The sequence below is a fragment of the Petromyzon marinus genome, unplaced genomic scaffold (assembly GCF_048934315.1).
Source record: "Petromyzon marinus isolate PM22_M1 ecotype Great Lakes invasive population unplaced genomic scaffold, UKy_Petmar_22M1.pri1.0 PM_Scaffold_150, whole genome shotgun sequence".
Lineage (NCBI taxonomy): Eukaryota > Metazoa > Chordata > Hyperoartia > Petromyzontiformes > Petromyzontidae > Petromyzon > Petromyzon marinus.
In genome coordinates this window covers 44603-68662 of record NW_027423114.1, presented here as the reverse complement: position 1 = coordinate 68662, position 24060 = coordinate 44603, and the positions used below count along the sequence as shown (strand labels likewise).

Here is a 24060-nt window from a genome sequence, read left to right as displayed (position 1 = left end):
GGCGTGGGTGAGTGGTGAGTGGTGAGTGTTGAGTGGTGAGTGTGAGTGGTGAGTGTGAGTGGTGAGTGTTGAGTGGTGTGGGTGAGTGGTGAGTGGTGTGGGTGAGTGGTGTGGGTGAGTGGTGAGTGGTGAGGGTGAGTGGTGAGTGGTGTGGGGTGAGTGTGAGTGGTGAGGGTGAGTGGTGAGTGTGAGTGGTGAGTGTGAGTGGTGAGTGTGAGTGGTGAGTGTGAGTGGTGAGTGTGAGTGGTGAGGGTGAGTGGTGAGTGTGAGTGGTGAGTGTGAGTGGTGAGTGATGAGTGGTGAGTGTGAGTGGTGAGTGTGAGTGGTGAGTGTGAGTGGTGAGGGTGAGTGGTGAGTGTGAGTGTAAGTGGTGAGTGGTGAGTGTGAGTGGTGAGTGAGTGGTGAGTGAGTGTGAGTGTTGAGTGGTGAGTGTTGAGTGAGTGTTGAGTGGTGAGTGGCGTGGGTGAGTGGTGAGTGGCGGGCCGGCGTCACGAGCGAGAGAGTTCACGTGACCCCCGCGTGACCCCCACGTGACCCCCCCACGTGACCCCCCGCGTGACCCCCACGTGACCCCAGGCTACACCCAGCTGTGTGACTGGTGGAGTGTCGGCGTCATTCTGTACGAGATGCTGGTGGGTCAACCTCCGTTTCTCGCTCCTACTCCGGCGGAGACTCAGCTGAAGGTGGGTGACTCACTGGGAGGGTGACTCACTGGGGAGGGTGACTCACTGGGAGGGTGACTCACTGGGAGGGTGACTCACTAGGGGTGTCATTCTGTACGAGATGCTGGTGGGTCAACCTCCATTTCTCGCTCCTACTCCGGCGGAGACTCAGCTGAAGGTGGGTGACTCACTGGGAGGGTGACTCACTGGGAGGGTGACTCACTGGGAGGGTGACTCACTAGGAGGGTGACTCACTGGGGGGGTGACTCACTGGGAGGGTGACTCACTAGGGGTGTCATTCTGTACGAGATGCTGGTGGGTCAACCTCCGTTTCTCGCTCCTACTCCGGCGGAGACTCAGCTGAAGGTGGGTGACTCACTGGGGAGGGTGACTCACTGGGGAGGGTGACTCACTGGGAGGGTGACTCACTGGGAGGGTGACTCACTGGGAGGGTGACTCACTGGGAGGGTGACTCACTGGGGGGGTGACTCACTGGGGGGGTGACTCACTAGGAGGGTGACTCACTGGGGGGGTGACTCACTGGGGGGGTGACTCACTGGGGGGGTGACTCACTGGGAGGGTGACTCACTAGGGGTGTCATTCTGTACGAGATGCTGGTGGGTCAACCTCCGTTTCTCGCTCCTACTCCGGCGGAGACTCAGCTGAAGGTGGGTGACTCACTGGGAGGGTGACTCACTGGGGAGGGTGACTCACTGGGAGGGTGACTCACTGGGAGGGTGACTCACTGGGAGGGTGACTCACTAGGAGGGGTGACTCACTAGGAGGGTGACTCACTAGGAGGGTGACTCACTAGGGGTGTCATTCTGTACGAGATGCTGGTGGGTCAACCTCCGTTTCTCGCTCCTACTCCGGCGGAGACTCAGCTGAAGGTGGGTGACTCACTGGGGAGGGTGACTCACTGGGAGGGTGACTCACTGGGAGGGTGACTCACTGGGAGGGTGACTCACTAGGAGGGTGACTCACTAGGAGGGTGACTCACTAGGAGGGTGACTCACTAGGAGGGTGACTCACTGGGAGGGTGACTCACTAGGAGGGTGACTCACTAGGAGGGTGACTCACTGGGAGGGTGACTCACTAGGAGGGTGACTCACTGGGGGGGGTGACTCACTGGGAGGGTGACTCACTGGGGAGGGTGACTCACTGGGAGGGTGACTCACTGGGAGGGTGACTCACTGGGAGGGTGACTCACTAGGAGGGTGACTCACTAGGAGGGTGACTCACTGGGAGGGTGACTCACTGGGAGGGTGACTCACTGGGAGGGTGACTCACTGGGAGGGTGACTCACTAGGAGGGTGACTCACTGGGAGGGTGACTCACTGGGAGGGTGACTCACTAGGAGGGTGACTCACTAGGAGGGTGACTCACTAGGAGGGTGACTCACTGGGAGGGTGACTCACTAGGAGGGTGACTCACTAGGAGGGTGACTCACTGGGAGGGTGACTCACTAGGAGGGTGACTCACTGGGAGGGTGACTCACTAGGAGGGTGACTCACTAGGAGGGTGACTCACTAGGAGGGTGACTCACTAGGAGGGTGACTCACTAGGAGGGTGACTCACTAGGAGGGTGACTCACTGGGAGGGTGACTCACTGGGAGGGTGACTCACTGGGAGGGTGACTCACTAGGAGGGTGACTCACTGGGGAGGGTGACTCACTGGGAGGGTGACTCACTGGGAGGGTGACTCACTAGGAGGGTGACTCACTGGGAGGGTGACTCACTAGGAGGGTGACTCACTAGGAGGGTGACTCACTAGGAGGGTGACTCACTGGGAGGGTGACTCACTGGGAGGGTGACTCACTAGGGGTGTCATTCTGTACGAGATGCTGGTGGGTCAACCTCCGTTTCTCGCTCCTACTCCGGCGGAGACTCAGCTGAAGGTGGGTGACTCACTGGGAGGGTGACTCACTGGGAGGGTGACTCACTGGGAGGGTGACTCACTAGGAGGGTGACTCACTGGGGAGGGTGACTCACTGGGAGGGTGACTCACTAGGAGGGTGACTCACTGAGGAGGGTGACTCACTGGGGAGGGTGACTCACTAGGAGGGTGACTCACTGGGAGGGTGACTCACTGGGAGGGTGACTCACTAGGAGGGTGACTCACTGGGAGGGTGACTCACTGGGAGGGTGACTCACTAGGGGTGTCATTCTGTACGAGATGCTGGTGGGTCAACCTCCATTTCTTGCTCCCACTCCGGCAGAGACTCAGCTGAAGGTGGGTGACTCACTGGGAGGGTGACTCACTGGGAGGGTGACTCACTGGGAGGGTGACTCACTGGGAGGGTGACTCACTGGGGGGTGACTCACTGGGGGGGTGACTCACTAGGAGGGTGGCTCACTGGGGGGGGTGACTCACTAGGAGGGTGACTCACTAGGAGGGTGACTCACTGGGAGGGTGACTCACTGGGGGGTGACTCACTGGGAGGGTGACTCACTAGGGGGTGACTCACTAGGGAGGGTGACTCACTAGGAGGGTGACTCACTAGGAGGGTGACTCACTGGGAGGGTGACTCACTAGGAGGGTGACTCACTGGGAGGGTGACTCACTAGGAGGGTGACTCACTAGGAGGGTGACTCACTGGGAGGGTGACTCACTAGGAGGGTGACTCACTAGGAGGGTGACTCACTAGGGGGGTGACTCACTAGGGGGGGGTGACTCACTGGGGGGGTGACTCACTAGGGGGTGACTCACTAGGGGGTGACTCACTGGGGGGGTGACTCACTGGGGGGGTGACTCACTGGGGGGGTGACTCACTGGGGGGGTGACTCACTGGGGGGTGACTCACTAGGAGGGTGACTCACTGGGGGGGTGACTCACTAGGGGGTGACTCACTAGGGGGTGACTCACTAGGGGGTGACTCACTGGGGGGGTGACTCACTAGGGAGGGTGACTCACTAGGAGGGTGACTCACTAGGAGGGTGACTCACTGGGGGGGTGACTCACTGGGGGGGTGACTCACTAGGAGGGTGACTCACTGGGGGGGTGACTCACTAGCAGGGTGACTCACTGGGAGGGTGACTCACTAGGAGGGTGACTCACTAGGAGGGTGACTCACTGGGAGGGTGACTCACTAGGAGGGTGACTCACTAGGAGGGGTGACTCACTAGGAGGGTGACTCACTAGGGGGGTGACTCACTGGGAGGGTGACTCACTAGGGGGTGACTCACTAGGAGGGGTGACTCACTAGGAGGGGTGACTCACTAGGAGGGTGACTCACTAGGAGGGTGACTCACTGGGAGGGTGACTCACTAGGGGGGTGACTCACTGGGAGGGTGACTCACTAGGAGGGTGACTCACTGGGGGGGTGACTCACTAGGAGGGTGACTCACTAGGGGGTGACTCACTGGGGGGGGTGACTCACTGGGAGGGTGACTCACTAGGAGGGTGACTCACTAGGAGGGTGACTCACTGGGAGGGTGACTCACTGGGAGGGTGACTCACTAGGGGGTGACTCACTAGGGGGGTGACTCACTGGGAAGGTGACTCACTGGGGGGGTGACTCACTAAGGGGGTGACTCACTGGGGGGGTGACTCACTAGGAGGGTGACTCACTGGGGGGGTGACTCACTAGGAGGGTGACTCACTGGGGGGGTGACTCACTAAGGGGGTGACTCACTAGGAGGGTGACTCACTGGGGGGGTGACTCACTAAGGGGGTGACTCACTGGGGGGGTGACTCACTGGGGGGGTGACTCACTAGGAGGGTGACTCACTGGGGGGGTGACTCACTAGGGCCTCGGTGACTCACTATTATAAATGACGTGTAAAAATCAGTACATTGAAGGATTCGGCCTTTTAACAGGTAGCAAAGCGTTTACCTGCAAGGCAATTTAACAAACTGCAGGGACACGAGCAATATAAAAACAATCAAACAAATTAAGGCGATAAAATTCTCACTGTAAAACAAATCAAGGCGATAAAATTCTCACTGTAAAACAAATCACGGCGATACAATTCTCACTGTAAAACAAATCAAGGCGATAAAATTCTCACTGTAAAACAAATTAAGACGATAAAATTCTCACTGTAAAACAAATTAAGACGATAAAATTCTCACTGTAAAACAAATTAAGACGATAAAATTCTCACTGTAAAACAAATCAAGACGATAAAATTCTCACTGTAAAACAAATCAAGGCGATAAAATTCTCACTGTAAAACAAATTAAGACGATAAAATTCTCACTGTAAAACAAATTAAGACGATAAAATTCTCACTGTAAAACAAATTAAGACGATAAAATTCTCACTGTAAAACAAATCAAGATGATAAAATTCTCACTGTAAAACAAATCAAGGCGATAAAATTCTCACTGTAAAACAAATCAAGGCGATAAAATTCTCACTGTAAAACAAATTAAGATGATAAAATTCTCACTGTAAAACAAATTAAGACAATAAAATTCTCACTGTGAAACAAATCAAGAAGATAAAATTCTCACTGTAAAACAAATTAAGACGATAAAATTCTCACTGTAAAACAAATTAAGACGATAAAATTCTCACTGTAAAACAAATTAAGACGATAAAATTCTCACTGTAAAACAAATTAAGACGATAAAATTCTCACTGTAAAACAAATTAAGACGATAAAATTCTCACTGTAAAACAAATTAAGACAATAAAATTCTCACTGTAAAACAAATTAAGACAATAAAATTCTCACTGTAAAACAAATCAAGGCGATAAAATTCTCACTGTAAAACAAATCAAGGCGATAAAATTATCACTGTAAAACAAATCAAGGCGGTAAAATTCTCACTGTAAAACAAATCAAGGCGATAAAATTCTCACTGTAAAACAAATCAATTTATATAAATATAAAAACAATACAAAATTCTCACGACGTCTCGACCACAACACACAAACGTTTGTGAAACAATAAAATATATATAAATATAAAAACAATACAAAATTCTCACGAAGTTTCGACCACAACACACAAAACGTTTATGTGTGTTGTGCTCGAAACGTCGTGATAATTTTTATTGTTTTATATTTATTGTTTTATTGTTTCCCTTCAACGCGACGACTTTTACCAAGAATGTAATCAAGTCAGTGGTTACGATCAGCAGCGAGTCGTGGATTAATTTAACAACAATAATAATAATGCCTGTTCTTAGTTCTTTCGGTTAAAGTCGCCACGGTTGAAGGGAAACAAAATAATTTAAAAAAATATATAAAACAATAATAAAATTCCCACGGACGTTTCCACCACAACACACAAACGGTCGTCATCAGGTGTGACGGTTTGCATAAATAAATTTATTTTTAAACGGTGTATTTTTTTATATTTTTAAATACACTGTTTAAAAATAAATAAATTAATGCGGACCGTCGCTGTGTTGTGGTTGAAACGTCGCGAGAATTTTATTGTTTTATATATATTTTTTATTATTATTTTACCGTTTCCCTTCAACGTGGTGACTTTACCGAAGGAGCTAAGAGCGTGAATGGCTGCATTCACGAAAGCTTCAAATCAAAAAAATAATAATGCCGTTAGTTCGGCGGGGCCGCATTTAACAACAACAACAACAACAAAAAATCTTCTTTGGTTCTTTCGGTAAAGTCACCACGTAGAATGAGAATAAAATAATAAATTGATAAAATAAAATAACACAATAATATTCTCACGACGTTTCGGCCACAACACAAGTGGCCTTCATCAGGTGAAGGGGGCGAGACTGTCTGGTAGGACAGCGCTGGAGTGAGAGAGCCACGTTCAGATACGGCCTTTAAGCTTAGAGTCGCGGCATCTCTTCAGAAAGGTGAGAGACTCGATTAGTTGAGCCTTCTTATCCCGAAGTCTGTTCAATGATCTTAAGGATGTGTGGAATCCCTCCCCGTAGAGGCGGTTAAATTTCGATTTAAAGCTTTCGTGACTGCAATGATTCATCTTCTTTGGTTCTTTCGGTAAAGTCACCACGTAGAATGATAATAAAATAATAAATTGATAAAATAAAATAACACAATAATATTCTCACGATGTTGTGGCCCGAAACGTCGTGAGAATATTATTGTGTTATTTTATTTTATCAATTTATTATTTTATTCTCATTCTACGTGGTGGTGACTTTACCGAAAGAACCAAAGAAGATGAATCATTGCAGTCACGAAAGCTTTAAATCGAAACAACAAAAAAGCCCGGCCTTGCCCGCGTCTGGTCTCGGTGGCCGGTGGCGCGGGGGATGACCCTACAACCCACCCACCAATCCGCCCACCCGTCCGCCCACCCACCCACCCGCCCACCCGCCCGCCCACCAGGTAGTGAACTGGAGGGACACGCTCCGTGTCCCGCAGCAGGCCGGCCTCTCGGCCGCCGCCACCGACCTCTGCCTGTCCCTTTGCCGCTCTGAGCGTGACCGCCTCGGAGGGCCCGAGGTTCGTTGCCACCGCTTCCTGGCCACCGTCGACTTTGAGCGGCTGCGGCGCTCGCCGGCGCCGCTGGTGCCGCGGATCGCCCACCCCACCGACACGTCCAACTTCGACCCCGTGGAGCCCTCCAAGCTGCGGGGCGGCGGGGGCGGCGGCTCCGGCTCCGGCTCCGGCTCGTCGGACTTCGGCGGCTGCGGCGAGGGGCGGGAGGAGGAGGAGGAGGAGGCGGTGGAGGCGGTGGAGGCGGAGGAGGAGGCGGCGTCTAGCTCCGGACGGGAAGCCGGCGGCATCGCGGCTCGGGGGGCCGACGCCGCCGGAGGCAGAGGAGGAGGACGAGGAGGAGGAGGAGGAGCAGGAGGACGAGGAGGAGGACGAGGACGAGGAGGAGGAGGAGGAGCAGGAGGAGGTCCTCAGCGGCGGAGGGCGGCGATGGCGGCGGAGGGTGACCGTCACGGACCGGAGCACGCCTTCTACGAGTTCACCTTCCGCAGGTTCTTCGACGACCACGGCTACCCCTACCAGACGCCGAGGCCGGCGGCGGCACAGCCGGCGGCACCGGCAGCACCGGCGGCACAGCCGGAGCTGGCCGGGCCGCGCCGCAGGGACGAGGTGGACTGCCGTGGCGGTGGTGGCGGTGGTGGTGGTGGTGGCGGTGGTGGTGGCGGTGGTGGCGGTGGTGATGATGGAAGTTCGGAGCATCACGCTCCGGTGTACGTGTGACGTGGCAAGAGTTGCCGCAGCTCCACACACACACACCTACACCTACACACACACATACACACCTACACACACACCTACACACACACCTACACACACACACACACCTACACACACACCTACACACACACATACATACACACCTACACACACACACACCTACACACACACCTACACACACACCTGTACACACATACACACCTACACACACACCTACACACACACCTACACACACCTACACACACACACACCTACACACACCTACACACACCTACACACACACACCTACACACACACACCTACACACACACACCTACACACACACACACACCTACACACACACCTACACACACCTACACACACACACACCTACACACACACACACCTACACAAACACACCTACACAAACACCTACACACACACACCTACAAACACACATACACACACACCTACACACACATACACACACCTACACACACACCTACACACACACACACCTACACACACCTACACACACACCTACACACACACACCTACACACACACCTACAAACACACCTACACACACACACATACACACACACACACCTACACACACCTATACACACACACCTACACACACACACACACCTACACACACACCTAGACACACGCACCTAGACACACACACCTACACACACACACACCTACACACACCTACACACACACACCTACACACACACCTACACACACACACACACCTACACACACACACACATACACACCTACCTACACACACACCTACACACACACACCTACACACACCTACACACACACACACCTACACACACACACACCTACACACACACACACATACACACCTACACACACACCTACACACACACCTACACACACACACACACCTACACACACACCTACACACACACCTACATACACACCTACACACACACATCTACACATACACCTACACACACACACATACATACACACCTACACACACACACACCTACACACACACCTACACACACACCTAGACACACCTACACACACACCTACACACACACCTACACACACCTACACACACACACACCTACACACACACACCTACACACACCTGTACACACACACACCTACACACACACACACCTACACACCCACCTACACACACACACCTACACACACACCTACACACACACACCTACACACACACCTACATACACACCTACACACACACCTACACACACACCTACACACACACCTACACACACACACACCTACACACACACCTACACACACACCTACACACACCTACACACACACCTACACACACACCTACACACACACACACCTACACACACATACCTACACACACACACACCTACACACACACACCTACACACACACACACCTACACACACACACACCTACACACACACCTACACACACACCTACACACACACACCTACACACACACACCTACACACACACACACCTACACACACACACCTACACACACACCTACACACACACACCTACACACACCTACACACACACCTACACACACACACACCTACACACACACCTACACACACACCTAGACACACACACCTACACACACACACACCTACACACACACACCTACACACACACACACCTACACACACACCTACACACACACCTACACACACACCTACACACACACCTACACACACACCTAGACACACACACCTACACACACACACACCTACACACACCTACACACACACACCTACACACACACACACCTACACACACACCTACACACACACCTACACACACACCTACACACACACCTACACACACCTACACACACACCTACACACACACCTACACACACACCTACACACACCTACACACACACCTACACACACCTACACACACACCTACACACACACCTACACACACACACCTACACACACACACACACACCTACACACACACACACCTACACCTACACACACACCTACACACACACACCTACACACACACCTACACACACCTACACACACACCTACACACACACCTACACACACACCTACACACACACCTACACACACACACACCTACACACACCTACACACACACCTACACACACCTACACACACACCTACACACACACCTACACACACACCTACACACACACACCTACACACACACACCTACACACACACACACCTACACACACACACCTACACACACACACCTACACACACACACACCTACACACACACACCTACACACACACACCTACACACACACACCTACACACACACCTACACACACCTACACACACACCTACACACACCTACACACACACCTACACACACACACCTACACACACACCTACACACACACCTAGACACACACACCTACACACACACACACCTACACACACCTACACACACACACCTACACACACACACCTACACACACACCTACACACACACCTACACACACACCTACACACACACCTACACCCACACCTACACACACCTACACACACCTGTACACACACACCTACACACACACACCTACACACACACACACCTACACCTACACACACCTACACACACACACCTACACACACACCTACACACACACCTACACACACACCTACACACACACACCTGTACACACACCTGCACACACACACCTGTACACACACACACCTACACACACACACCTACACACACACCTACACACACACACCTACACACACACACCTGTACACACACCTGCACACACACCTGTACACACACCTACACACACACACCTACACACACACACCTACACACACACACCTGTACACACACCTACACACACACCTACACACACACCTACACACACACCTACATACACATGTACACACACACACCTACACACACCTGTACACACACACCTACACACACACACACACCTACACATACCTACACACACACCTACACACACACCTGTACACACACACCTGTACACACACACACACCTACACACACACCTACACACACACCTGTACACACACACACCTGTACACACACACCTACACACACCTACACACACCTGTACACACACACCTACACACCTACACACCTACACACACGCGTGTACGCACACACACACACCTGTACACACACCTGTACACACACACACCTACACACACCTGTACACACACCTGTACACATGTACACACACCTGTACACACCTGTACACACACACACACACCTACACACACCTGTACACACCTGTACACACACACACCTGTACACACACACACACCTGTACACACACACACACACCTGTACACACACACACCTACACACACACCTGTACACACACACACCTGTACACACACACACCTGTACACACACACCTGTACACACACACACCTACACACACACCTGTACACACATACACGCGTGCATATATGCTCTACACGTAGCGCACTTTGTATTTAGAATGTGGGTGGGTGGTTAGTGGGTGGTGTGGTTAGTGGGTGGTGTGGTTAGTGGGTGGTGTGGTTAGTGGGTGGGGTGGTTAGTGGGTGGTGTGGTTAGTGGGTGGTGTGGTTAGTGGGTGGGGTGGTTAGTGGGTGGGGTGGTTAGTGGGTGGGGTGGTTAGTGGGTGGGGTGGGTGGTTAGTGGGTGGGGTGGGTGGTTAGTGGGTGGGGTGGGTGGTTAGTGGGTGGGGTGGGTGGTTAGTGGGTGGGGTGGGTGGTTAGTGGGTGGGGTGGTGGGTGGGTGGTGGGTGGGTGGTTAGTGGGTGGGGTGGGGTGGTTAGTGGGTGGGGTGGTTAGTGGGTGGGGTGGTTAGTGGGTGGGGTGGGTGGTTAGTGGGTGGGGTGGGGTGGTTAGTGGGTGGGGTGGTTAGTGGGTGGTTAGTGGGTGGGGTGGTTAGTGGCTGGGGTGGGGTGGTTAGTGGGTGGGGTGGGTGGTTAGTGGGTGGGGTGGGTGGTTAGTGGGTGGGGTGGTTAGTGGGTCTTTAGTGGGGTGGGTGGTTAGTGGGTGGTTAGTGGGTGGGTGCAAGATACTATATATATTTATTTTATACAGATTGAAGATCCTGTGGTTGTGATGTTGACGGTGGGCGTTGATGGCGGTGATGTTGATGGTGGTCGTGGTGGTGGTGGTGTATGTAGTGAACATCGCCACTGGGAAGACAAAGACGGCCGGGCGTGGTGCTGGCCACCCACCCCCTCGTGTGCCACAGTGCCGGTAGCCTTCATAGATATCACTGTGACTTGTTCACAGCACTTGCCCCTACAGCCTGTCACAGGCTACACGGGGGATCTTTGCCTTTGTTGTTGTTGATGGTGTTGATGGTAGGAGTCCGGGAGTCTGTTGGATTTTATTTGAATGATACTGGCATTGCACGTGTTACACACAGCTACTACATCATTATCATCATCATCGCTAGCACCATCATCATCATCATCGCTACCACCATCATCATCGCTACCACCATCATCATCACTACCATCATCATCAGTACAATCATCATCACTACCACCACCATCATCATCACTACCATCATCATCATCACTACCATCATCAACATCACTACAACCATCATCGCTACCATCACTACAATCATCGCTACAAACATTATCACTACCACCATCGCTACAATCATCATCGCTACAATCATCACTACCATCACCACCACAATCATCACTACCACCATACAAACATTATCACTACCACCATCGCTACAATCATCATCGCTACAATCATCACTACCATCACCACCACAATCATCACTACCACCATCACTACCATCACTACCACCATCACCACCATCATCACCACAATCATCACTACCATCACTACCACCATCACCATCATCACCACCATCACTACCATCACCACCATCGCTACCACCATCGCTACCACCATCACCACCATCATCACCACCACCATCACTACCATCACTACCACCATCACCACCATCACTACCACCATCATCACTACCACCACCACCACCACCATCACCACCACCATCACCACCACCACCACCACCATCACCACCACCACCACCACCATCATCACCACCACCATCATCACCACCACCATCATCAATCACCACCACCATCACCACCACCATCACTACCACCATCACTACCATCACTACCATCACTTCAAACATCACCATCACCACCATCACTATCACCATCACTACCATCACAAACACCATCACTACAAACATCAGCATCACCACGACCCCCATCACCTCGAGTGCCTTGTGAACTGTGAAGACGATGACAGTGACCTCTACACGACCTGTGGTGACCTCTACACTAGTGGTGACCTCTACACGACCTGTGGTGACCTCTACACGACCTGTGACCTCTACACCTGTGATGGTGACCTAGAATCTACACGATCTGTGACCTCTACACGACCTGTACACGACCTGTGATGGTGACCTCTACACGACCTGTGATGGTGACCTCTACATGACATGTGACCTCTACATGACCTGTGACCTCTACACTACCTGTGACCTCTACACTACCTGTGATGGTGACCTCTACACCTGTGATGGTGACCTCTACACTAGTGGTGACCTCTACACTACCTGTGATGGTGACCTCTACATGACCTGTGACCTCTACACGACCTGTGGTGGTGATCTGTGCGGTGGTGAAAGTAAAGCAAGAGAATGGAGATCCGTTGCATTGTCTAATTTATTTTGTGTGTTAGTGAGTTAGTGTGTGTGTGGGTGAGTGTGTGGGTGAGTGTCTAGTTTATTTTGTGTGTGTTAGTGAGTTAGTGTGTGGGTGAGTGGGTGGGTGTGTGTGTTAGTGAGTTAGTGTGTGAGTGTGTGGGTGTGTGTCTAGTTTATTTTGTGTGTTAGTGAGTTAGTGTGTGGGTGTGTGTCTAGTTTATTTTGTGTGTTAGTGAGTTAGTGTGTGGGTGAGTGTGGGTGAGTGTGTAGTTTATTTTGTGTGTTAGTGAGTTAGTGAGTGGGTGAGTGTCGGTGGGTGGGTGTGTGGGTGAGTGAGTGTGACTGTGAGTGTGTGTGTTAGTGAGTGGGTGGGTGGGTAAGTGTCTAGTTTATTTTGTGTGTGTTAATGAGTTAGTGAGTGACTGTGAGTGTGTTAGTGAGTGTCTAGTTTATTTTGTGTGTTAGTGAGTGAGTGTGTGGGTGGGTGAGTGTGTCTAGTTTATTTTGTGTGTTAGTGAGTGAGTGTGTGGGTGGGTGAGTGTGTTAGTGAGTTAGTGTGTGGGTGGGTGTGTGTGGGTGTGTGTCTAGTTTATTTTGTGTGTTAGTGAGTTAGTGAGTGGGTGTGTGTGTGTGGGTGTGTGTCTAGTTTATTTTGTGTGTTAGTGAGTGTGTGGGTGAGTGTGTGTGTTAGTGAGTTAGTGTGTGTGTTAGTGAGTTAGTGAGTGGGTGGGTGGGTAAGTGTCTAGTTTATTTTGTGTGTTAGTGAGTGTGTGGGTGTGAGTGGGTGGGTGTGGGTGTGGGTGAGTGTCTAGTTTATTTTGTGTGTGAGTGGGTGGGTGGGTGAGTGGGTGTGTGGGTGGGTGGGTGAGTGTGTGGGTGGGTGGGTGAGTGTGTGGGTGGGTGTGTGGGTGACTGTGTGGGTGAGTGGTGAGTGAGTGACTGTGTGGGTGGGTGTGTGGGTGAGTGGTGAGTGAGTGACTGTGTGTGTGAGTGAGTGACTGGGTGAGTGTTAGTGGGTGGGTGTGTGGGTGGGTGTGTGGGTGGGTGGGTGTGTGGGTGAGTGTGTGGGTGAGTGTGTGGGTGAGTGTGTAGTTTATTTTATGTGTGAGTGGGTGGGTGGGTGGGCGAGTGTGTTGGTGGGTGTGTGGGTGAGTGTGTGACTGTGTGGGTGAGTGGTGAGTGAGTGACTGTGTGTGAGTGAGTGAGTGACTGGGTGAGTGTTAGTGGGTGTGTGGGTGAGTGGGTGGGTGAGTGTGTGGGTGAGTGACTGTGTGGGTGAGTGAGTGAGTCTGTGGGTGGGTGGGTGTGTGGGTGAGTGAGTGACTGTGTGTGTGAGTGAGTGAGTGACTGGGTGAGTGTTACTGGGTGAGTGTTAGTGGGTGAGTGTGTGGGTGAGTGAGTGGGTGAGTGAGTGTGTGGGTGAGTGTGTGGGTGAGTGTGTGAGTGAGTGGGTGAGTGAGTGAGTGAGTGTGTGGGTGAGTGAGTGTGTGGGTGAGTGAGTGTGTGGGTGAGTGTGTGGGTGTGTGGGTGGGTGAGTGAGTGTGTGGGTGTGTGAGTGAGTGTGTGGGTGTGTGAGTGAGTGTGTGGGTGAGTGTGTGGGTGGGTGAGTGTGTGGGTGAGTGTGTGGGTGAGTGGTGGTGAGCTCAGGGCTGTTGTGAGCACGGGGTGAGGACCAGGTGCAGAAAGTTGTCAGCGTAACTCAGATTCACGCTCAGCCACTGCAGTGGAGTGTCCAGGGGGGGAGAGATGCCGTGAGTGACCACACGCACCGCGCCTGGCACGGGAAGGAGAAGGGGGGGGGGGAGTCACTCACTCACCCACCCACTCACTCACTCACTCACTCACCCACCCACCCACTCACTCACTCACCCACTCACTCACCCACCCACCCACTCACCCACCCACTCACCCACTCACTCACCCACCCACTCACTCACTCACTCACCCACCCACTCACCCACCCACCCACTCACCCACCCACCCACTCACTCACCCACTCACCCACCCACTCACTCTCTCACCCACTCACCCACCCACCTACCCACCCACCCACTCACCCACCCACACACCCACTCACTCACTCACCCACTCACTTACTCACCCACCCACTCACCCACTCACCCACCCACTCACCCACTCACTCACCCACCCACTCACCCACTCACTCACCCACCCACCCACCCACTCACTCACCCACCCACTCACCTTCCCACCCACCCACTCACCCACCCACTCACCCACCCACCCACCCACTCACCCACCCACTCACCCACTCACCCACTCACCCACCCACTCACTCATTCACTCACCCACTCACCCACCAACTCACCCACTCACCCACCAACTCACCCACCCACCCACCCACTCACCCACTCACCCACCCACTCACCCACCCACCCACCCACTCACCCACCCACCCACCCACTCACCCACCCACCTGTGTGTTGTCTGTGGTGATTGACAGCCTGCACCAGGTGATTGAGTGTGAGGACAGTGCCATCTGGTGACACCGGGCGAAGCAGCTTCTGGATGAAAGGGCGCTCACTGTCCGCCTGTTGGTGGTGGGGGGTGGTGGTGGTGGGGGGGTGGTGGGGGGGTGGTGGGGGGGGTGTGGTGGGTGGAGTGGGTGGAGACACCAAAGCTAAAGCTGGCCCCAGGCAGCTCGCGAAGGGGCTTAGAGGGGGCAAAGTGCGGTTAAGTGGGTTGGTGGGTGGGTAGGTGGGTGGGTAGTAGGTGGGTGGGTAGGTGGGTGGGTAGGTGGGTGGGTAGGTGGGTGGGTTGGTGGGTAGGTGAGTGAGTAGGTGGGTGGGTAGGTGAGTGAGTAGGTGGGTGGGTAGGTGGGTAGGTGAGTGAGTAGGTGGGTGGGTAGGTGAGTGAGTACGTGGGTGGGAAGGTGGGTAGGTGGGTGAGTAGGTGGGTGGGTAGGTGGGTGGGAAGGTGAGTGAGTAGGTGGGTGGGTAGGTGGGTAGGAAGGTGAGTGAGTAGGTGAGTGGGTAGGTGGGTGGGAAGGTGGGTGGGTAGGTGGGTGGGTAGGTGGATGAGTAGGTGGGTGGGTAGGTGGGTAGGTGAGTGAGTAGGTGGGTGGGAAGATGAGTGAGTAGGTGGGTGGGTAGGTGAGTGAGTAGGTGGGAAGGTGGGTAGGTGGGTGAGTAGGTAGGTGGGTAGGTGGGTGGGTAGGTGTGTGAATAGGTGGGTGGGTAGGTGAGTGAGTAGGTGGGTGGGTAGGTGGGTGGGTTGGTGGGTGGGTAGGTGAGTGAGTAGGTGGGTGGGTAGGTGGGTGGGTAGGTGGGTGGGAAGGTGAGTGAGTAGGTGGGTGGGCAGGTGAGTAGGTGGGTTGGTGGGTAGGTGGGTAGGTGAGTGAGTAGGTGGGTGGGTAAGTGAGTGAGTAGGTGGGTGGGTAGGTGAGTGAGTAGGTGGGTGGGTAAGTGAGTGGGTGGGCTGGTAGGTGGGTGGGTAGGTGAGTGAGTAGGTGGGTGCGAAGGTGAGTGAGTAGGTGGGTTGGTGGGTAGGTAGTTGAGTAGGTGGGTGGGTAAGTGAGTGAGTAGGTGGGTGGGAAGGTGAGTAGGTGGGTTGGTGGGTAGGTGAGTGAGTAGGTGGGTGGGGAAGGTGAGTGAGTAGGTGGTTGGGTAGGTGGGTAGGTAGGTGAATGAGTAGGTGGGTGGGAAGGTGAGTGAGTAGGTGGGTGGGTAGGTGGGTAGGTAGGTGAGTGAGTAGGTGGGTGGGAAGGTGAGTAGGTGGGTGGGTAGGTAGGTGAGTGAGTAGGTGGGTGGGAAGGTGAGTAGGTGGGTGGGTAGGTGGGTAGGTAGGTGAGTGAGTAGGTGGGTGGGTAGGTAAGTGAGTGGGTGGGTAGGTAAGTGAGTGGGTGGGTATGTGAGTGAGTGGGTGGGCTGGTGAGTGGGTAGCTTTGTGGGTAAGTGTTTAGGTGAGTGGGTGGGTTGTTGGAGAGTTGAGTGTATGCGTAGGTGAGTAGGTAAGTACGTCAGTAGGCGAGTGGGTAGGTAGGTGGGTACGTGAGTGGGTAGGTAGGTGAGTGGTTAGGTAGGTGTTAGGATAGGTAGGTGAGTGGTTAGGTAGGTGAGAGGGTAGGTAGGTGAGAGGGTAGGTAGGTGAGTGGGTAGGTGAGTGGGTAGGTAGGTGAGAGGGTAGGTGAGTGGGTAGGTAGGTGAATGGGTAGGGGAGTAGGTAGGTGAGTGGTTAGGTAGGTGAGAGGGTAGGTAGGTGAGTGGGCAGGTAGGTGAGTGGGTAGGTAGTTGAGTGGGTAGATAGATGAGTGGGTAGTTGAGTGGGTAGGTAGTTGAGTGGGTAGGTAGGTGAGTGGGTAGGTGAGTGGGTAGGTGAGTGGGTATGTGAGTGGGTAGGTAGTTGAGTAGGTAGGTGAGAGGGTAGGTAAGTGGGTAGGTAGGTGAGTGGGCAGGTAGATGAGTAGGTAGGTGAGTGGGTAGGTAGTTGAGTGGGTAGGTAGGTGAGTGGGTAGGTAGGTGAGAGGGTAGGTGAGTGGGTAGGTACGTGAGTGGGTAGGTGAGTGGGTAGGTGAGTGGGTAGGTGGGTGGGTAGGTGGGTAGGTAGGTGAGTGAGTAGGTGGGTGGGAAGGTGAGTGAGTAGGTGGGTGGGTAGGTGGGTAGGTAGGTGAGTGAGTAGGTGGGTGGGAAGGTGAGTGAGTAGGTGGGTGGGTAGGTGGGTAGGTAGGTGAGTGAGTAGGTGGGTGGGAAGGTGAGTAGGTGGGTGGGTAGGTAGGTGAGTAGGTGGGTGGGAAGGTGAGTAGGTGGGTGGGTAGGTGGGTAGGTAGGTGAGTGAGTAGGTGGGTGGGTAGGTAAGTGAGTGGGTGGGCTGGTGAGTGGGTAGCTTTGTGGGTAAGTGTTTAGGTGAGTGGGTGGGTTGTTAAAGTTGAGTGTATGGGTAGGTGAGTAGGTAAGTACGTCAGTAGGCGAGTGGGTAGGTAGGTGGGTACGTGAGTGGGTAGGTAGGTGAGTGGTTAGGTAGGTGAGAGGATAGGTAGGTGAGAGGGTAGGTTGGTGAGTGGGTAGGTGAGAGGGTAGGAGAGTGGGTAGGTAGGTGAATGGGTAGGTGAGTGGGTAGGTGAGTGGGTAGGTAGGTGAGTGGGCAGGTAGGTGAGTGGGTAGGTAGGTGAGTGGGGAGGTTGTTGAGTGAGTAGGTAGGTGAGTGGGTAGGTGAGTGGCTAGGTAGGTGAGTGGGTAGGTAGGTGAGTGGGTAGGTAGTTGAGTGGGTAGGTAGGAGAGTGGGTAGGTGAGTGGGTAGGTAGGTGGGTGGGCAGGTAGGTGAGTGGGCAGGTAGGTGAGTAGGTAGGTGAGTGGGTAGGTAGGTGAGTGGGTAGGTAGTTGAGTGGGTAGGTAGGTGAGTGGAAAAGTGAGTGGGTAGGTGAGTGGGTAGGTAGGTGAGTGGGTAGGTAGGTGAGTGAGTAGGTAGGTGAGAGGGTAGGTAGGTGAGTGGGTAGGTGAGTGGGTATGTAGGTAGTTGAGTGGGGTAGGTAGGTGAGTGGGTAAGTAGGTGAGAGTGTAGGTGGGTGGGTAGGTAGGTGAGTGGGTAGGTACGTGAGTGGGTAGGTAGTTGAGTGAGTGGGTAGGTGAGTGTGTAGGTGAGTGGGTAGGTAGTTGAGTGGGTAGGTAGATGAGCAGGTAGGTGAGTGGGTAGGTGAGTGGGTAGGTAGGTGAGTGGGTAGGTAGGTGAGTGGGTAGGCAGGTGAGAGGGTAGGCAAGTGGGTAAGTAGGTGAGAGGGTAGGTAGGTGAGTGGGTAGGTAGTTGAGTGGGTAGGTAGGAGAGTGGGTAGGTGAGTGGGTAGGTAGGTGAGTGAGTATGTAGGTGAGTGGGTAGGTAGGTGAGTGGGTAGGTAGTTGAGTGGGTAGGTAGGTGAGTGGGTGAGTTGGTAGGTAGGTGAGTGGGTAGGTTAGAGGGCAGGTAGGTGTGTGGGTAGGTAGTTGAGTGGGTAGGTAGTTGAGCAGGTAGGTAGGTGAGAGGGTAGGTAGGTGAGTGTGTAGGTAGGTGAGTGGGTAGGTAGGTGAGTGTGCAGGTAGGTGAGTGGGTAGGTAGGTGAGAGGGTAGGTAGGTGCGTGGGTAGGTAGGTGAGTGGGTAGGTAGATGAGTGGGTAGGTGAGTGGGTAGGTAGGTGAGTGGGTAAGTAGGTGAGAGGGTAGGTAGGTGAGTGGGTAGGAAGGTGAGTGGGTGAGTAGGTGAGTGGGTAGGTAGGTGAGAGGGTAGGTAGGTGAGAAGGTAGGTGAGTGGGTAGGTGAGTGGTAGGTGAGTGGGTAGGTGAGAGGGTAGGTAGGTGAGAGGGTAGGTAGGTGAGAGAGTAGGTGAGTAGGTATGTAGGTGAGTGGGTAGGTAGGTGAGTGGGTAGGTAGGTGAGTGGGTAGGTAGGTGAGTGGGTGGGTAGGTGAGTGGGTAGGTAGGTGAGAGGGTAGGTGAGTGGGTAGGTAGTTGAGTGGGTAGGTAGGTGAGTGGGTAGGTAGTTGAGTGGTAGGTAGATGAGTAGGTAGGTGAGTGGTAAGTGAGTGTGTAGGAAGGTGAGTGGGTAGGTAGGTGAGTGGGTAGGCAAATCAGTGGGTAGGTAGGTGAGTGGGTAGGTAGATGAGTGGGCAGGTAGGTGAGTAGGTAGGTGAGTGGGTAGGTAGGTGAGTGAGTATGTAGGTGAGTGGGTAGGTAGGTGAGTGGGTAGGTAGTTGAGTGGGTAGGTAGGTGAGTCGGTAAGTGAGTGGGTAGGTAGGTGAGTGGGTAGGTTAGAGGGCAGGTTAGTGTGTAGGTAGGTAGTTGAGTGGGTAGGTAGTTGAGCAGGTAGGTAGGTGAGAGGGTAGGTAGGTGAGTATGTAGGTAGGTGAGTGGGTAGGTAGGTGAGTGTGTAGGTAGGTGAGTGGGTAGGTAGATGAGTAGGTAGGTGAGTGGTAAGTGAGTGGGTAGGTAGGTGAGTGGGTAGGTAGGTGAGTGGGTAGGTAGTTGAGTGGGTAGGTAGGTGAGTGGGTAAGTGAGTGGGTAGGTAGGTGAGTGGGTAGGTTAGAGGGCAGGTTAGTGTGTGGGTAGGTAGTTGAGTGGGTAGGTAGTTGAGCAGGTAGGTAGGTGAGAGGGTAGGTAGGTGAGTGTGTAGGTAGGTGAGTGGGTAGGTAGGTGAGTGTGTAGGTAGGTGAGTGGGTAGGTAGGTGAGAGGGTAGGTGAGTGGGTAGGTAGTTGAGTGGGTAGTTGAGTGGGTAGGTGAGTGTGTAGGTAGGTGAGTGAGTCGGTAGGTGAGTGGGTGGGTAGGTGAGAGGGTAGGTAGGTGAGAGGGTAGGTGAGTGGTAGGTGAGTGGGTAGATGAGAGGGTAGGTAGGTGAGAGGGTAGGTAGGTGAGTGGGTAGGTGAGTGGGTAGGTGAGTGGGTAGGTAGGTGAATGGGTAGGTAGTTGAGTGGGTAGGTAGGTGAGAGGGTAGGTAGGTGAGTGGGTAGGTAGGTGAGTGGGTAGGTGAGTGGTAGGTGAGTGAGTAGGTAGGTGAGAGGGTAGGTAGGTGAGAGGGTAGGTAGTTGAGTGGGTAGGTGAGTGGTAGGTGAGTGGGTAGGTGAGAGGGTAGGTAGGTGAGAGGGTAGGTAGGTGAGTGTGTAGGTAGGTAGTTGAGTGGGTAGGTGAGTAGGTAGTTGAGTGGGTGGGTAGGTGAGTGGGTGAGGTGAGAGGGTAGGTAGGTGAGAGGGTAGGTGAGTGGGTAGGTGAGTGGGTAGGTGAGTGGGTAGGTAGGTGAGTCGGTAGGCAGGTGAGAGGGTAGGTGAGTGGGTAGGTGAGTGGGTAGGTAGGTGAGAGGGTAGGTGAGTGGAGTAGGTAGGTGAGTGGGTAGGTAGTTGAGTGGGTAGTTGAGTGGGTAGGTGAGTGGGTGGGTAGGTGAGAGGGTAGGTAGGTGAGAGGGTAGGTGAGAGGGTAGGTGGGTGAGAGGGTAGGTGAGGTACCTGGTAGATGCGGAAGGGGATGTATCGGAAGTGTTCCTCCCCCTGGGTCTCCATCAGTTTACGATTCACTCCCCAGAACTGCTCCAACTTATCTGGAGACATGGAGGGTGAGTGGGTGGGTGAGTGAGTGGGTGAGTGGGTGGGTGAGTGGGTGGGTGGGTGGGTGAGTGAGTGGGTGGGTGAGTGGGTGAGTGGGTGAGTGGGTGGGTGGGTGAGTGAGTGGGTGGGTGGGTGAGTGAGTGGGTGGGTGAGTGGGTGAGTGGGTGGGTGGGTGAGTGGGTGGGTGGGTGGGTGAGTGGGTGGGTGGGTGGGTGAGTGAGTAGGTGGGTGGGTGAGTGAGTGGGTGGGTGGGTGAGTGAGTGGGTGGGTGAGTGGGTGAGTGGGTGAGTGAGTGTGTGGGTGAGTGGGTGGGTGAGTGGGTGAGTGAGTGAGTGGGTGGGTGAGTGGGTGGATGAGTGGGTGAGTGGGTGAGTGAGTGAGTGGGTGAGTGAGTGGGTGGGTGAGTGGGTGAGTGGGTGAGTGAGTGGGTGGGTGGGTGGGTGGGCTGAGTAGGTGAGTGGGTGAGTGGTGTGGTGGGTGGGTGGGTGGGTGAGTGGGTGAGTGGGTGGGTGAGTGGGTGAGTGGGTGAGTGAGTGAGTGAGTGAGTGAGTGAGTGGGTGAGTGGGTGAGTGGGTGAGTGGGTGGGTGAGTGGGGGTGGGTGAGTGGGTGGGTGGGTGGGTGAGTGGGTGGGTGAGTGGGTGGGTGAGTGAGTGGGTGGGTAGTGGGTGAGTGGGTGGGTGAGTGGGTGGAGTGGGTGGGTGAGTGGGTGGGTGGTGGGTGAGTGGGTGGTGGGTGAGTGAGTGGGTGGGTGAGTGGGTGGGTGGGTGGGTGGGTGGGTGGTGAGGGTGAGTGGGTGGGTGGGAGAGGGTGAGTGGGTGAGTGGGTGGTGAGTGAGTGGGTGGGTGGGTGAGTGGGTGGGTGAGGGGTGGGTGGGTGGGTGGGTGGGTGAGTGGAGTGAGTGGGTGAGTGGTGGATGGGTGAGTGAGTGGGGTGGGTGAGTGGGTGGGTGAGTAGGTGAGGGGTGGGTGGGTGAGTGGGTGAGTGGGTGAGTGGGGTGGGTGAGTGAGTGGAGTGGGTGAGTGGGTGGGTGAGTGGGTGGGTGGGTGAGTGGGTGGGTGAGGTGGGTGGGTGGGTGGGTGGGTGAGTGGGTGGGTGGGTGAGTGGGTGGGGTGGGTGGGTGAGTGGGTGGGTGAGTGGTGGGTGGGTGAGTGGGTGGGTGAGTGGGTGAGTGGGTGAGTGGGTGGGTGGGTGAGTGAGTGGGTGAGTAGGGGTGAGCAGTTGGGATGTGAGTGGAGTGAGTAGGTGAGTGTGGAGTGGTGAGTAGGTGAGGAGTGAGTGAGTGAGTGAGTGGGTGATGGGTGAGTGGGTGGGTGGGTGGGTGAGTGGGTGAGTGAGTGGGGGGTGGTGGGTGAGTGGGTGGGTGAGTGGTGGGTGGGTGGGTGAGTGAGTGGATGGGTGGGTGAGTGGGTGGGTGGGTGAGTGGGTGGGTGAGTAGGTGAGTGGGTGAGTGGATGGGTGAGAGGGTGAGTGGGTGAGTGGGGTGGGTGAGTGAGTGGGTGGGTGGGTGAGTGGGTGGGTGAGTGGGTGGGTGGGTGAGTGGGTGGGTGAGTGAGTGGGTGGGTGGGTGGGTGAGTGAGTGGATGGGTGGGTGAGTGGGTGGGTGGGTGAGTGGGTGGGTGAGTAGGTGAGTGGGTGAGTGGATGGGTGAGAGGGTGAGTGGGTGAGTGGGTGGGTGAGTGAGTGAGTGTGAGTGAGTAGGTAGGGTGAGCAGTTGAGTATGTGAGTAGGTGAGTGGTGAGTGTGAGTAGGTGAGGAGGTAGGTGAGTAGGTGAGGGTGAGTGAGTAGTGAGTGAGTGAGTGAGTGGGTGGCGTGGTGGGTGAGTGGGTGAGTGGGGGGGGTGGGTGAGTGGGTGGGTGAGTGAGTGGGTGAGTGATGTGAGTGAGTGAGTGAGTGGGTGAGTGAGTGGGTGGGTGAGTGGGTGGGTGAGTGAGTGGGTGGGTGAGTGAGTAGGGTGGGTGGGTGAGTGAGTGAGTGGGTGAGTGAGGTGAGTGAGTGAGTGAGTGAGTGAGTGAGTGGAGTGTGGTGTGAGTGGGTGGTGAGTTGGTGAGTGATGTGAGTGAGTGGTGAGTGGGTGGGTGAGTGGGTGAGTGAGTGGGTGAGTGAGTGAGTGAGTGGGTGACGTGATGAGTGAGTGGTGAGGGTGTGTGAGTGGGTGAGGTGGGTGAGTGAGTGAGTGGGTGGTGGGTGAGTGAGTGGGTGAGTGAGTGAGTGGAGTGGGTGAGTGGGTGAGTGGGTGAGTGAGTGAGTGGTGGGTGGGTGAGTGGGTGTGTGAGTGAGTGAGTGGTGGGTGAGTGGGGTGAGTGAGGGGTGAGTGAGTGGGTGATGAGTGGGTGGAGTGGGTGAGTGGAGTGGGTGAGGTGAGTGAGGGTGAGTGGGTGAGTGAGTGAGTGAGTGGGTGATGGTGAGTGGGTGGAGTGAGTGGAGTGAGTGGGTGAGTGAGTGAGTGGAGTGGGTGAGGTGGGTGGGTGAGTGAGTGAGGTGAGGGGTGGAGTGAGTGGGTGGGTGGGTGCGTGAAGTGAGTGAGTGGGGGTGAGGTGGGTGAGTGGTGATGTGAGTGAGTGAGTGGGGTGAGT

At 54.4% G+C, this 24060-nt stretch overlaps 2 protein-coding genes across 2 annotated transcripts; one reads left to right on the top strand and one right to left on the bottom strand.

Moving 5' to 3' along the window:
- Nucleotides 1–2086: 2086 nt before the first annotated feature.
- LOC142922732 (serine/threonine-protein kinase LATS1-like) lies at nucleotides 2087–7288 on the top strand (the record flags this gene model as incomplete). The annotated part of the gene is made up of 2 exons (XM_076063566.1): nucleotides 2087–2560; nucleotides 6944–7288. Coding segments are annotated over exons 1-2 (402 nt in total), but the record flags the coding sequence as incomplete, so codon positions are not given.
- Nucleotides 7289–13470: 6182 nt separating this feature from the next.
- Nucleotides 13471–21488, bottom strand: LOC116938027 (autophagy protein 5-like). Its single transcript, XM_032945191.2, has 3 exons — nucleotides 21387–21488; nucleotides 15907–16021; nucleotides 13471–15243 (listed from the first exon to the last, which is right to left on the bottom strand). Exons 1-3 carry the CDS (start codon nucleotides 21486–21488, stop codon nucleotides 15113–15115), a joined length of 348 nt encoding a protein of 115 aa, XP_032801082.1. The 3' UTR covers nucleotides 13471–15112.
- Nucleotides 21489–24060: the final 2572 nt, after the last annotated feature.

Bases quoted from the DNA above. Each gene is read 5' to 3' on its own strand.
- LOC116938027 (XM_032945191.2), bottom strand. From the start codon at position 21,488: ATGTCTCCAGATAAGTTGGAGCAGTTCTGGGGAGTGAATCGTAAACTG. The intron at 16,022-21,386 runs GTACCTCACCTA...CACCACCAACAG, and splicing joins TCCCCTTCCGCATCTACCAG to GCGGACAGTGAGCGCCCTTT. The intron at 15,244-15,906 runs GTGGGTGGGTGA...TTCCCGTGCCAG, and splicing joins TCACCACAGACAACACACAG to GCGCGGTGCGTGTGGTCACT.